Source organism: Salmo trutta, chromosome 32, assembly GCF_901001165.1.
Source record: "Salmo trutta chromosome 32, fSalTru1.1, whole genome shotgun sequence".
NCBI lineage: Eukaryota > Metazoa > Chordata > Actinopteri > Salmoniformes > Salmonidae > Salmo > Salmo trutta.
In genome coordinates, this window is record NC_042988.1 from 31,891,004 (window position 1) to 31,906,642 (window position 15,639).

Consider the following 15,639-nt stretch of genomic DNA (forward strand, 5'->3'; position numbering starts at 1 on the left):
CCACCTACCACACATGCAGTGACCTCACCTGGTTTAAATGGTGTCTCTAGAGACAATACCTCTCTCATCGTCACTCAATGCCTAAGTTTACCTCCACTGTATTCACATCCTACCATACCCTTGTCTGTACATTATGCCTTGAATCTATTCTTCCGTGCCCAGAAACCTGCTCCTTTTACTCTCTGTTCTGAACGCACTAGACGACCAGTTCTTATAGCCTTTAGCCGTACCCTTATCCTACTCCTCCTCTGTTCCTCTGGTGATGTAGAGGTTAATCCAGGCCCTGCAGCCCCCAGCACCACTCCCATTCCCCAGGCGCTCTTATTTGTTGACTTCTGTAACCGTAAAAGCCTTGGTTTCATGCATGTTAACATTAGATGCCTCCTCCCTAAGTTTGTTTTATTCACTGCTTTAGCACAACCTGCCAACCCGGATGTCCTAGTCGTGTCTGAATCCTGGCTTAGGAAGGCCACCAAAAACCCTGAAATTTCCATCCCTAACTATAACATTTTCCCGACAAGATAAAACTGCCAAAGGGGGCGGAGTTGCAATCTACTGCAGAGATAGCCTGCAGAGTTCTGTCATACTATCCAGGTCTGTGCCCAAACAATTTGAGCTTCTACTTTTAAAAATCCACCTTTCCAGAAACAAGTCTCTCACAGTTGCCGCTTGCTATAGACCACCTTCTGCCCCCAGCTGTGCCCTGGACACCATATGTGAATTGATTGCCCCCCCATCTATCGTCAGAGCTCGTACTGTTAGGTGACCTAAACTGTGACACGCTTAACACCCCGGCCGTCCTACAATCTAAACTAGATGCCCTCAATCTCACATAAACTATCAATGAACCTACAAAGTACAACCCCAAGACGGGCACCCTCATAGATATAATCCTAACCAACCTGCCCTCCAAATACACCTCTGCTGTCTTCAACCAGGATCTCAGCGATTGCCTGTGTCCGTAATGGGTCTGCGGTCAAACGGCCACCCTCATCACTGTCAAACGCTCCCGAAAACACTTCAGCGAGCAGGCCTTTCTAATCAACCTGGCCCGGGTATCCTGGAAGGATATTGACCTCATTCCGTCAGTAGAGGATGCCAGGTTATTCTTTAAAAGTGCGTTCCTCACCATCTTAAATAAGCATGTCCCATTCAAAAATGTAGAACCAGGAACAGATATAGCCCTTGGTTCACTCCAGACCTGACTGCCCTTGACCAGCACAAAAACATCCTGTGGCGTATAGCATTAGCATCGAATAGCCCCCGCGATATGCAACTTTTCAGAGCTGTTAGGAACCAATATACACAGGTAGTTAGGAAATCAAAGGCTAGCTATTTCAAACAGAAATTTTCATCCTGTAGCACAAACTCCAAAAGGTTCTGGGACACTGTATAGTCCATGCAGAATAAGAGCACCTCCCCTCTAGCTGCCCACTGCACTGAGGTTCGGAAACACTGTCACCACCGATAAATCCACGATAATTGAGAATTTCAATAAGCATTTTTCTACAGCTGGCCATGCATTCCACCTGGCTACCCCTACCTCGGTCAACAGCCCTGCACCCCCCTCAGCAACTTGCCCAAGCCTCCCCCATTTCTCCTTCACCCAAATCCAGATAGCCGATGTTCTGAAAGAGCTGCATAATCTGGACATTCTTATTGGCAGACTCAACAGCCTTGGTTTCTCAAATGACTCCCTCGCCTGGTTCACCAACTACTTCTCAGAAAGAGTTCAGTATGTCAAATCGGAGGGCCTGTTGTCCGGACCTCTGGCAGTCTCTATGGGGTGCCACAAGGTTTAATTCTCGGGCCGACTCTTTTCTCTGTATACATCAATGATGTCACTTTTGCTGCTGGTGATTCTCTGATCCACCTCTACGCAGACAACACCATTCTGTATACTTCTGGCCCTTCTTTGGACACTGTGCTAACTAACCTCCAGACGAGCTTCAATGCCATACAACTCTCCTTCCATGGCCTCCAACTGCTCTTAAATGCAAGTAAATCTAAATGCATGCTCTTCAACCGATCGCTGCCCGCACCTGCCCGCCGGTCCAGCATCACTACTCTGGACGGTTCTGACTTAGAATATGTGGACAACTACAAGTACCTAGGTGTCTGGTTAGATTGTAAACTCTCCTTCCAGACTCACATTAAACATCTCCAATCCAAAATTAAATCTAGAATCGGCTTCCTATTTTGCAACAAAGCATCCTTCACTCATGCTGCCAAACATACCCTCGTAAAACTGACTATCCTACCGATCCTCGACTTCGGCGATGTCATTTACAAAATAGCCTCCAACACTCTACTCAGCAAATTGGATGCAGTTTATCACAGTGTCATCCATTTTGTCACCAAAGCCCCATATACTACCCACCACTGCGACCTGTATGCTCTCGTTGGCTGGCCCTCGCTTCATATTCATCACCAAACCCACTGGCTCCAGGTCATCTATAAGTCTTTGCTAGGTAAAGCCCTGACTTATCGCAGCTCACTGGTCACTATAGCAGCACCCACCCATAGCACGCGCTCCAGCAGGTATATTTCACTGGTCACCCCCAAAGCCAATTTCTCCTTTGGCCGCCTTTCCTTTCAGTTCTCTGCTGCCAATGACTGGAACGAATTGCAAAAATCACTGAAGCTGGAGACTCATATCTCCCTCTCTAACTTTAAGCACCAGCTGTCAGAGCACCTCACAGATCACTGCACTTGTACATAGCCCATCTGTAAATAGCCCATCCAACTATCTCATCCCCATACTGTTATTTATTTATTTGTTCCTTTGCACCCCAGTATCTCTACTTGCACACTCCAGTGTTTAATTGCTAAATTGTAATTATTTCGCCACTATGGCCTATTTATTTCCTTTCCTCCCTTATCTTACCTCATTTGCACACACTGTATATTGACTTTTTTGTTGTGTTATTGACTGTAGGTTTGTTTATTCCATGTGTAACTCTGTGTTGTTGTTTGTGTCGCACTGCTTTGCTTTATCTTGGCCATGTCGCAGTTGTAAATGAGAACTTGTTCTCAACTGGCCTACCTGGTTAAATAAAGGTGAAATAAATACAAAATGTTGAAACTGGTTACTTAACAACAGCGACATCTTGTGTAATAAGGAGAACACATGTAGTGCAACTGAGATTTCCGGGTCACGTGATCCATCCCTCCAAGCGGATTGGTTCGATTTGCACCATTCTCCAGATTGGTTTGAGTAAGCTAAATTGTATGAAAAGAAGAAGTACATGTAGCCTAACCTGTCCTTCACCAACTTTTCTTTCACACATTTCCATGGAAGAGCAGCACATACAAGTGAGTCAACAGTTCTACGCATTTTAACTATAAATTGCGAGCTAGATTGAAGTAAACCAGATTGAGTGGCTACGTTAGCTAGCCTCATAGTTATGCCAAGGTCTTGTCCTCTATGTTTTTTTTTGGTAGAACGTTAATACCTACTGTATTTACTATGAATTATTACTGCGACTAATGTACCTGAAGAGAAGGACGGGATCATCAATGGATATCAACGTGTGCGCTCTCCACATGTGTCTGATTAGGAGGAAGGGCTGATCAATAACTTGGTAGTTAGTTAGCTAGTTAGGCTACTCAACAACAGTAAGTTACAGTAGCTGTCAGCTAGATGCAGGTGTCATGTCAATATCAGTAGAGTCAACTTCTGGTTAGACAGAGAAAAGGCTACATGTACCAATGAAAAAAATGCATCACACATGATTGATCAGTGGAATTTGCCTGATGACTCCTTTATACACCTACTAACTTTCTCTAGTGGCAGTGATGCACTAAGTGATACAGAATTGGCTTCCAATAAAAATAGCAACATACTGAATCATCCCTCGTGAATCACAATGGACTATCCATATTTACAGTGACTGTCTCTCAGAGAAACTACTTGTCACCCTGTATACAGTGGAGGCTGCTGAGGGGAGGACGGCTCATAATAATGTCTGGAACGGAGCAAATGGAATGCCGCAAATGGAACGGCATCAAACCATGTGTTTGATGTATTGAATACCATTCCACTTACTTCGCTCCAGCCATTACCACAGGCCCGTCCTCCCCAATTAAGGTGCCACCAACCTCCTGTGCTGTATAACATGTTTTCTCTCCCCCAGACCTGAGGTCCTCTGGTGAGGCTGCTGTGGAGTCATCATGGTGGGCTATGACCCAGGGTCTAAGGGCGCTGCTCCAGCCCCAGAAGATGCAGCCCTGTCTGGGTCGGCTGCAGGCATGGTGACCCGAGCTCTGATCAGCCCCCTGGATGTCATCAAGATAAGATTCCAGGTACAGTAAGCATCATCAGATGGATATTATTGTGGTGCATGTTTTAGTTGCATGGCCACTTTGGACCCTAATTTACTACACAATTAAATGCAACATAATGTAAGTTGGAACTACAGTGCCTTCAGAAAGTATTCAGACCCCTTGACTTACTCCACATTTTCTAACGTTACAGACTTATTCTAAAATGTATTATATAGTTTTTCCCTTAATCTACACACAATACCCCATAAAGACAAAGCAAAAACAGGTTTTTAGACGTTAGCTAATTTATAAAATAAAAAACTGCAATATCACATTTACATAAGTATTCAGACCCTTTACTCAGTACTTTGTTGAAGCACCTTTGGCAGCGATTACAGCCTTGTGTCTTCTTGGAAATGATGCTACAAGCTTGGCACATCTGTATTTGGGGGAGTTTCTCCCTTCTCTGCAGATCCTCTCAAGAGCTGTCAGGTTGGATGGGGAGTGTTGCTGCACAGCTATTTTCAGGTCTCTCCAGAGATGTTCGATCGGGTTCAAGTCCGGGCTCTGGCTGGGCCACTCAAGGACATTCAGAGACTTGTCCCGAAGCCACTCCTGTGTGGTCTTGGCGGTGTGCTTGGGGTCGTTGTCCTTTTGGAAGGTGAACCTTTGCCCCAGTCTGAGGTCCTGAGCGGTCTGGACCAGGTTTTCATCAAGGATCTGTCTGTACTTTGCTACGTTCATCTTTGCCTTGATCCTGACTAGTCTCCCAGTCCCTGCCGCTGAAAAACATCTCCACGGCATGATGCTGCCACCACCATGCTTCACCGTAGGGATGGTGCCAAGTTTCCTCCAGACGTGATGCTTGGCATTCAGGCCAAAGAGTTCAATCTTGGTTTCATCAGACCAGAGAATTTTGTTTCTCATGGTCTGAGAGTCTTTAGGTGCCTTTTGGAAAATTCCAAGCGAGCTTTCATATGCCTTTTACTGAGGAGTGGCTTTTTTTCTGGCCAATCTACCGTTAAAGCCTGATTGGTGGAGTGCTGCAGAGATGGTTGTCCTTCTTGAACGTTCTCTCATCTCCACAGAGGAACTCGAGAGCTTTGTCAGAGTGACCATCGTGTTCTTGGTCACCTCCCTGACCAAGGCCCTTCTCCCCCTATTGCTCAGTTTGACCTGGTGGCTAGCTCTAGGAAGAGTCTTGGTGGTTTCAAACTTCTTCCATTTAAGAATGATGGAGGCCACTGTGTTCTTGGGGACCTTCAATGCTGCAGAAATGTTTTGGTACCCTTCCCCAGATCTGTGCCTCGACACAGTCCTGTCTTGGAGCTCTATGGACAATTCCTTCAACCTCATGGCTTGGTTTTTGCTCAGACATGCACCGTCACCTGTGGGACCTTACATAGGCAGGTGTGCGCCTTTCCAAATCATGTCCAATCAATTGAATTTACCACAGGTGGACTCCAAGTTGTAGAAACATCTCAATGATGATCAATGGAAACAGGAGGTACCTGAGCTCAATTTCAAGTCTCATAGCAAAGGGTCTGAATACTTATGTAAATATGGTATTTCTGTGTTTAATAAATGTGCAAAAATGTCTATAAACCTGTTTTCGCTTTGTCATTATTGGGTATTGTGTGTAGATTGCTGAGAAAAAAAAAATATTTAATCCATTTTTGAATAAGGCTATAATGTAACAAAATATGGAAAAAGTCAAGGGGTCTGAATACTTTCCGAATGCAGTGTTTTTGTGGCCTAACCCGAGTGGTTCTGGTAAACATACAACTCTGTTATTTGTGCATGATAACCTCTACCCAGGCTTTTATGACTCAAACCAAAAAGCTCAGTGTTGTGAGACTCACTGAAATCAAGCTTTTTAGTCCTGAAGAAGTTTGTTTCATTGCTACTAAATATTGTTTGGTTGTACTGCATTCTTTTGATGTGAGTCACAGCACCACACCCAGACCCTCAGACACCACTGGGCATGCCCAGTTTCTCACAACACACTGGTGGCCGTGGCAACACACATTGATGATGTGCTCAGCATTTGCTGGGGAATTACTTACAACTGTGTGTGTGCACGTGCATATGTGTATTTCGTTCTACACAAGAATGTCTAAAGCAGAATGTCCTCTTTCCCCTGTCTGACACTACTCACCCCTCCTTGCATACACAGTTGCAGATAGAGAGCGTATCGTCAAGGCACCCCGAAGGGAAGTACTGGGGCCTGTTCCAGGCATCACGTTGTATCCTGGCAGAGGAGGGGCTGCCTGCCTTCTGGAAAGGACATGTCCCCGCCCAGCTCCTCTCTGTCTGCTTCGGGGCAGTACAGGTAGGGAACATACACTGGGGCATTTTTCCTGTCAGAATGCCCTGTTGTATGTCACACAGTGTTGTAGTTGAATGAGTGGATCTCTGAGAGTTGTTTTCTGACTCAACTCTTTGTCCCTCGCTAGCCTTTGCCCTGTAACGCCTCAATAGCATCTCTCACATGGTAGTGGGTTGATAGATTATAATATATAGTCATGTGCCTCACTTTTTTATTTCTATTGTTTTTATCCCTGTGGTCTCCATTCATGGCTGTGCTGAATAACTTGGCGCTGTTGTCTGAACTTGGTTTTTGAGGCTGTGTTTTCATCTGTGCTTTAAGGTTGTGTTTTAAGGCTGTGTTTTTGTCCCTCCATAGTTTGCCAGCTTTGAGTTCCTGACTGAGATGACCCACAAGAGCACCGTATATGACAGTCAGACAGCGGGGGTACACTTTGTGTGTGGTGGTCTGGCTGCCTGCTCTGCCACTGTAGCCTGCCAGCCGCTAGACACACTGCGAACACGCTTCGCAGCTCAGGGAGAGCCCAAGGTGAGAGACAAAGAAAAACATACAATATGAATCTATCGAAAAGCATTAGCTTTATTGTACCATTATCAAAAGCAGTAATAATCCATTAACTGTGCAACCCATAATTTGCCAAGCACCAAAACGACCACACAATTTCAACCAGTAATTTATTATTTATAAACTAAATATACATTTATAGAAAATGATATATAATAATTAACTGTCAATAAACTACTTATAACCCCTTAAAAGGATAGTTAAGAAAAATGTCATATCTTTATTTAGATATTTGTTTCCTTACCTTGAAGGCAGTCTATGGACAAGGAGTGACTGCAATACACACTTTGGCTTTGTTAAAGTGTTATCATTGAATCTGTGGCTTGTGCTACTGATAGCTATTAGCTAACCACAGGCATCATCTGTAACATAGGTGTATCACAGTCTGAGACATGCTGTGTCCACCATGTACCGCACTGAGGGGGCCCTGGGGTTCTACCGTGGCCTGGGTCCAACACTGGTGGCAGTGTTCCCCTACGCAGGCCTGCAGTTCTTCTTCTACAAGGTCCTCAAGAACCTCATGGGACCACCGCCCAAGGACAGCGACGTTGGAGGTCAGTGGCCAGTGTAGGGATGGTCATGCCTTTGATAGCATGACACTGTTTTAAATACACAACACTGTACACATAGCAATGACTGTTAAGGGAATAGGGCCTAGAAACTAGAATATAACCTCGGCTTGGCTAGCAAACAGGAAACTAACTTTGTAACTAGGGCCTGGATAGTGCCCAGTACCACTGACTGAACAAATAAACCTAACTTTGAAGGATAGGGGCCTAGAAACTACCTGAACATTACTGCTTTTTTCCTTTCTATTGTAGGCAACCTCAGAAGCTTGGTATGTGGAAGCTGTGCTGGAGTCATCAGCAAGACAATGACCTACCCCTTTGACCTCATCAAAAAGAGACTGCAGGTGGGAGGGTTTGAAGAAGCCAGAGCCCACTTTGGACAGGTACTGTAGATATCTCATTACATTGTCTCATTCAGTCATGTGCCTGACAGCAGGTCTTATATTAGAGCGAAGATGGCTGTCATACGGGGCATCCATCTACATGACATTGAAGTGTGTTGTCTCTACTTACTGTGTGCAGGTGCGGAGGTATGGTGGCTTTGTAGACTGTGTGTCCCAGATCGCCAGAGAGGAGGGTCTCCGGGGCTTTCTCAAAGGCCTATCTCCCAGCCTAGTGAAAGCAGCTGTTTCCACGGGCTTCACCTTCTTCTGGTATGAGTTCTTCCTTAATGTCATACAGAACCAGAAGGGCAGCCAGTGAGCAGAGGAGCACTGGGTAGAAGTTGCTTTTAGGCACAGATCTAGGATCAGCTCAACCGCCCCAAATTTTAACCTCAACCAATATGGGGAAAATGTAAAAATGGACCATAGAGCAGTGTCTAGGGCAGCATTTCCCTAACTCGGTCCTCGGGACCCCAAAGGGTACATGTTGTGGTTTTTGCCCTAGCACTACACAGCTGATTCAAATGATCAAAGCTTGATGATTAGTTGATTATTTGAATCAGCTGTGTAGTGCTGGGGCAAAAACTGAAACGTCCACTCGGCCAGGACCGAGTTTAGGAAACCCTGGCTTAGAGGCAACTGAAGAAGCAGAGGAACTCAAAGCACTGGAAAAGAAAGGAGGGAATGGGAGGGGATGGCAGAATCACGCACATCTACATCGTACATGCCATATCCCCATCCCACTGGTGATAGGAGTCAACATTGCTGGGAAGAAAAAAAAGCTCTCCTTACTGTTGTTTACCTATAGTGTATCCTATAAGTTGGGAAAGTCAAGGTGTGGTGCTGCTCTGGACCTTACCATGTGTATGGTGTCAGTGTCCAAACACCGTGATGTAAGCATGTCTATACTGGAACTCTTTGCTGTTGTTTTTATACTATACTCAGGGTTTGTGGTGCAGTCTATACTGAGGACAGGATGCCTGTTGCTTTTAAAGACTTTTGTCATTTACCAAAAATGACCATATTTGTAACAACTATCGTAACAATGTATTCTGTTTCAACTACCAGAAGAATTGCCTTATATTTGACAGGCAGCATACGGAGGATATAACCATTGTCTTAGATCATGTACTGAGAGTATACCTCTGCAAGTGTTCTTCTGTGTTTTGACAGCTGCAGAATGGGGGAAAATCACTTAAATTCTCCTTTTCAATGTTTTGTGTGTTAAATTGAAAAGCCCAGATGGTTGCTCTTGAAACTGATAGATACCATGGAGCGAAGGGAAAGAGATGCTTGATCTAGGCTAAAATAAATAGTCAGAACCAGGTCAAAGATGATCCTATCATGGAATGCTCTTTAATAGGGACGATTCAATACATTTCAGCTAAAAGTTGTGGTGTCAACTAATGTGTAAGCATAGACTCAAAAGTATCATACATTCTAAATGAGGTGCAAGGGTTTGTTGCTTTCTGGAATGTGTTTCAATATTTATAACCATTTATATATGGTTGTTAATGCTTATTTAATAACAAAAGTACATTTACTATCTATTCTGTTTTCAGTTTGCTTTTCTTTGATATACTGTACTTTAATTTCAAGTAACCTGTTGTGACAGCTTTTATGGGTCAGCATTGGATTCTTTTGTGAAATTCTCAAACTGGCACATGCTCAGTGCTAAATTAAGACTAAGGAAGCGTGACGGTGTATGTTAGTTATAAATATATGACCAACTGAATATGAGCATCTGCTAAATGATTAAAAGGTAAACGTCTATACACAGCATATCTAACACTATTTAAAATTGAATATTTATTCTGTGTATGTTTAATGCTGGAAAGATTGCACTTGGTGGGACAATTTCTTGTACTATGTGTAACATTGTGTCGGCTACGGATGCACTGTACAAAGTGGTGGCAGGTGTGTCAGTCTATTTGGGTTTTTATTTAAAACGCATTGTATCGTACTTACTCATGTTTTGTTATTTTTTAACTATTTTTGAATAAAGAAAATGCATGCAAATTAACCTGTCATTGGAATGGTATAGTCAGAATAGAACAGACTTAATAATGTGGGTTTATTCTATGGGTAAACAGTTTATTTAACTTCAGTGCACGCACATTTTGTCCAATACCGTTGGAACACAGCGCGTGCGCAGAAGGCACTCAGGAAGTGGGGGGCAAACAGCACAGCACAGTGGAGGGTGTATGTACAATGTAATCACTGCTTCAAACTTAACTTTAGGAAAGTAAGTCTTGACTTAAGTTTATATTTAGAAACCTGAACGAACGTGATTTGAGCTCTTGTAAATCAGACTTAGCAAGTCAGTTAGCTTAACTAGCTAGCCACTCAACAACAACAACTTATTTTCAAACATATTCGCTTGGTAGCTAACGTTTAATGTTATCTGTGTAACAAGTCGTTAACTAGCTAGCTATTTGTTTCGTTTCTAATTTTAGCAGCTAGTTAGGTAGCTAGCTGCATTAATTGCGTGCATGTTTAGTAGCAGCCAATTTTTTTGCTAGCTCGAGCCAATCTCGAATGATGAAATAGTAATACCTCTACCGGTATTTATTGCTGGGTTGGCATGTAGTGCAGTTTGATGCAACGGGACAGGCTGCTGCAAGTCTCGTTCACCAGACTTGCTGACCTTCCATATCCTGGGAACGAGGTTAGGCTGCTGCAAAGGTTTCGTTTGTTTGAAAATGCAACTCCTGACCCAGTAGAAGTCATGCAATTTCATTGACTTTTTACAATGGATGGGTGGGAAATCCATCCTCTAACATACAAAATACCACCACAAATGGCAATTAACTATTGGGATTTGAAGATATGATAAATCTAACTTTCTTCATTGCTTGTATGCAAACCAATACCTTTTATTTGGGCAATATTAGAGGAACTGTGTATGTTGGCTTAATCCCCCATATCCCCCTATGAAAGAGGCCTGGGGGGCAGCCAGATTGATGACAACAGCTTTAGACAGCTTTGTGCTGAGACAAATAGTTCTGTCTAATGAATTTAGCATGAAATGGTGTTTGAAGGCATAGTCTGTCTGTATCCACTGTCTATTTCAGTATCACTTAAAAAATGGAAAACTCTAAAGAGGACTACAAGATTCAGTCTTTCGACTTGGAGACCCAGAAGCTGCTGAAAACGGCCCTGAAAGGTCAGTCCCTAATGTAGTGATTCTGTGAAGATGTATATAATAGTCTGTGAAAAATCATCACGGTCAGATTGATAACGTTTTGTTTTTACAATTAAGTACATAGTACAGTGTCATGTTCATTAGTGCAAACCGTAGCAATAGATTTCAAACATTTTGCAACAGAAAAAGAAAACAAGTATTTGTTATTGGGCAAGCTCAGATGGAACCTTGCCTTTTCAGAGCATTTTTGTTCAAATTTGTGCCTATTGAACATGACCCAGTAGCAAGTGTAAGTGTGATTTGCCCTCAGAGCCCAGCACGGTGGACCTGGAGAAGGTGTCCAATGTCATCGTGGACCAGTCTTTGAAGGACCAGGTCTTCAGCAAAGAGGCAGGACGCATTTGCTACACTATCGTTCAGGTATAGTAGTAATCACCTTAACTACTTGCCTATCTGGCTGATAGTAATGGTGGTAACAACAGTAAGGTGAATTATCTTTGATTATCTTGTTTGACTAGGGCTTCACACCTAGGCCTAGAAAATGGTGTGAACTAAAGCTAGAGTTTGACTGTAAACAAAGTCAAATGAGCTCCTCTCTAGAAGATCAGATCCAAGATCAGCTTACCGTCTTCAAATCCTAACCATTTGGTGGGTGGGCAGCTTAGGGGTGGCGGGGATCAAGGGGTTTATCATTGTCAAATGGCAACTCGATCCTACTCAACCCAATCCTACTATTTTGCTTCCCAGGATCAGTGCTTTAACTTCCTAGTTGTATATATCCATAGACTGGAACCATACAGATGCTTATGGCTGTGTGTGATCTTGTTCTCTACCACACCTTGCAGGCTGAGGCCAAGCACAACAACGGAAACGTGTTCCGGCGGAATCTGCTCAACCGGCTGCAGCTGGAGTTCGTGGCCCGGGAGGACACGCGGCTTCGCTCGCTGCAGGAGTGGGTCTGCTTCGTCACCTTCATCTGCAACGTCTTCGACTACCTCAAGGTACGAGCTAAAACATTCCAGTATCCCTATTCATATTCTAACTGGAGGTATCTAACAACCTATTCACAAGACTGAACTGAGCCAAGCTGTACTGGGCTGGCCTGGTTACGCATCCACCATAATTGCTGGAACTGTGCTGGAAAGAACATTGTGGAAGGACAATATCCAAAACCAGCGCAGTACGGTTTATCCCTATAGTGTGAATCAGGCATAGTACTCTCCAGTTTTATTTGAGCTGTTTCTTCATGGATTGTATACGCATAGAAGCCTTTCTTATCAATGAAATGTTAATAGCTCCTTGTGTTTTCCCCTCCCCAGGTGAACAACATGCCTATGGTGGCTCTGGTGCATCCTGTGTTTGACTGCCTGTTAAGGCTGGCTCAGCCCGACTCACTGAACAACGAGGAAGAGGTGGGTCAAAGATGGCACAGCACCCAATTTAGTATTTCAATTCTCTCTCACTTCTTAAATCGCAATATGTTGGTTATTTACCAAGCATAAATTTCAGATTAAAGGGACAACCAAATTAAAATGTTTTTGCTAAAATGTTCGGCTTTATATACTGGCTAGTGGCTACTGCTTGAAATATGAAATCAAATGTATATGCTATAGCCTGAATAGATCTTAGAATGTGATTTCCCCTTCTCTGATAATGATATGTTTGTTTAATATTGGTGCTTCTCCTTTCCTTCCCCCAGGTAGACTGCCTGGTGCTCCAGCTGCACCGCATCGGGGACCAGCTGGAGAAGATGGACGGACAGAAGATGGACGAGCTCTTCTACCTGCTGCGGGACGGCTTCCTACTGCAGGAGGGCCTGAGCTCCATGGCCCGTCTTCTGCTACTGGAGATCCTGGAGTTCAGAGCCGGGGGCTGGATGCTCAGCGACACGGCCCAGAAATACTACTACAGCGAAGTCACCGACTAGACTGAGGCTAGGCCAGGCTGCAGTAGGTGGATGGTGTTCAATAGGAACAAAATGGGATTGGACGAGCTCAGGTTGTTATCTCCCGTTTCGTGTCTACTGAATGTGACCCTGAATGATAGTATTGGGAGAGGGGCTGCATAGTGGATGATTCCAGAAAGGACACTTTTTATTTTTATTTTGCTGGGCTTTGCCATGGGGTAGCCACTAGTCAGTGTGGTTAGCAGCAGTGATATTTCCACTAGCCAGATAGTCAGTTTGACATGTGCAATTTGTAAATGGTTGTTAAAAGTTTTTCGTTGGCGAGAGGTGTATTTGAATTGGGTTGGTTTGACTGAATTTCAGGATATTTTGTGGTTCGATTTGCAGTTTTTACTCCAGTCTAATTATTTATTGTTCATCCCTTTGCTTTCTGACATTCCAATGTTATGAGACATTTCACTATTGTACATAAGTAGTTCAGATACACATTCCAGTCACGTGGGCTTGACCATGATTGAGTTCATCTTATAGCTCTTCTGCCAGTCGTTACTGATGCTGTTTTCAAAGGTGATGATCTTCGTTACTTTTTCTACAAAAAATCTTGAGGTCTGCAGAACGTTTTGAGAGCTTAGACATTCATTAGGCCCAAGTGAATGTATGGATCAAATTATGATCTCACAATCAATGCTTTACAAAATAGGCTGCTTTTACACAGACAGCCCAATTCTGGTCTTTATTTTGTTTTACCAGTAATTGGTGTTTTTACCAATCAGATTAGCTCTTTTGCCAATAATTAGGCAAAATATCAGAATTGGGCTGCCTGTCTAAATACAGCCATAGGGTCCAAATCAATTGTACAAGATACTTTACAGTCAACTTTTGTTTTAAAAGCACCTGTTTGTGGTAGATTACAATGACTGAAAAGCATTTTGGCTTGAGTTGAGGGATTTTTGACAAAATCAATCACACAAAAGATTAATACAACCCATGTAACTCCACGTGGGTCCACCCTGCTGCCAATGACTCTTAAGCCTCTTCGTTTCCACTAAGGTCAAAAAACACATGACAAGAGAGGGATATCACAAGTTTATCTGAAAAATTGTTTTGTAGTACATGTGGTGCCAATATGGACAGCAATATCATCAAAGCTGGAAGTTATAGTCAGTTTTTGCTGATTCTAATAAGAACAACTAGTTTTGCAGATGTTTTTGTATTCACAAGTCTCTACGAGGTACTGTACCTCTTTTAAACGACATAGTCCACACTTTGGTGCTACAAAATGGATGCTGACTTTTTTTGCTTTCGGCTTGGGAAAACTGTGCACCACAATGCAAATGTTTATTCAGTTTGGAAGCTGAGAATATTACTGCATTATAGTGACTTTATAAGTTCTCTCTGGCTGTTCACTACTCGTTGCTGTTAGATTTTCAAAACAGTGGTACATCTGAGATTCATTCCACCAGCACTAAGCTTTTACCAGGTTCACTTTATTGAAGTCCACATCTAGTAGTTTTTGTAGTTCAGAATATGTATGTTTTATGTTTACACTGTGTGCTGACAGAGTGCTTTAATACGCTCACAAAACCAAACACAGTGTCTTGGAAAAACCACTGCACACAATCAAACAGGATGAGTTGAGACAAGCAGCAGACTATTTCTAGGTCCTGTTCCAATATCTTTAACATTCATCTATCCTTCCTTCCTCATAGTAATCACTGATCTAATGGGATCCATTGCGGATCTTTTTCCAACCCTAGTTATGTCAGCTCAGTGATTACTGCAAGAAAGTGAGGGAGGCATGGGGAATTGTTGATTATTCCAATTGACTGAATGAAACTCTTTGAAGAGGGAAGAACTGTATAATTTTTTTGAAGATATGATCACACATAGTGTTAATTAGTAGGCTATTTTAGCAACCTCTGTTGGCCCTAGTGGACAGTGACTGACATAACTTTTCAATTGTTTGAAATTTAGTTCACTAGATCAGTGTTTCTCAACAGTTTTCATTCAAAACTGTGGTTCTCCTCAGTGTACATTCAAATTAACATTTTGGAGTACATCTTAGATAAAACTAGGCTGCCAAGCACTACACTAAAATAAACTTGTTGGTCATCCACTAGTTTGAGCATATTTGATAGGGCCATTAAAGTAATTCAGTAGAAACCTAATTTGGACAGGAAGTGCAGCACTCACAATTTGCCTACTAGTGGTTTGCGTATATGCCTTTTGTTTTACACAGAATTACCAAATAAGTTTGAGCATTTTGTACATTCATCTACTCAAGTAGATATATAGAAAGTTTGAGTTTACTGTGTGAAGACAGAGCTCAGTGTATATTTTCCTATAAATATTCCCATTACTATAGTTAGGTATCTGATCTGTTCAAATGTCAGAAGTACAAACATTGGTCAATTTCATTTTTGCTACTGTTGTACATTGACTGCAGATTAATAAAAATCACATTAAAATAAAATCAA

General features: G+C 42.8%; 2 protein-coding genes across 5 annotated transcripts; both read left to right on the plus strand.

Annotated features, from left to right (window-relative positions):
• The first annotated feature begins 3,180 nt into the window (after positions 1-3,180).
• slc25a19 (solute carrier family 25 member 19) lies at positions 3,181-10,130 on the plus strand. The gene is made up of 7 exons (XM_029728779.1): positions 3,181-3,315; positions 4,137-4,305; positions 6,443-6,598; positions 6,953-7,123; positions 7,533-7,713; positions 7,981-8,111; positions 8,251-10,130. Exons 2-7 carry the CDS (start codon positions 4,174-4,176, stop codon positions 8,428-8,430), a joined length of 951 nt encoding a protein of 316 aa, XP_029584639.1. The 5' UTR covers positions 3,181-3,315; positions 4,137-4,173; the 3' UTR covers positions 8,431-10,130.
• Positions 8,324-15,635, plus strand: LOC115171718 (MIF4G domain-containing protein B). Of its 4 annotated transcripts, none has more exons than XM_029728785.1 (6): positions 8,324-8,381; positions 11,186-11,277; positions 11,567-11,676; positions 12,102-12,257; positions 12,576-12,668; positions 12,956-15,635. In XM_029728785.1, exons 2-6 carry the CDS (start codon positions 11,199-11,201, stop codon positions 13,181-13,183), a joined length of 666 nt encoding a protein of 221 aa, XP_029584645.1. In that variant the 5' UTR covers positions 8,324-8,381; positions 11,186-11,198; the 3' UTR covers positions 13,184-15,635. The 4 variants fall into 4 exon arrangements, with proteins under 4 accessions (XP_029584645.1, XP_029584643.1, XP_029584644.1 ...); XM_029728783.1 differs by lacking the exon at positions 8,324-8,381 and adding an exon at positions 10,271-10,356; XM_029728786.1 differs by lacking the exon at positions 8,324-8,381 and adding an exon at positions 10,293-10,313.
• Positions 15,636-15,639: the final 4 nt, after the last annotated feature.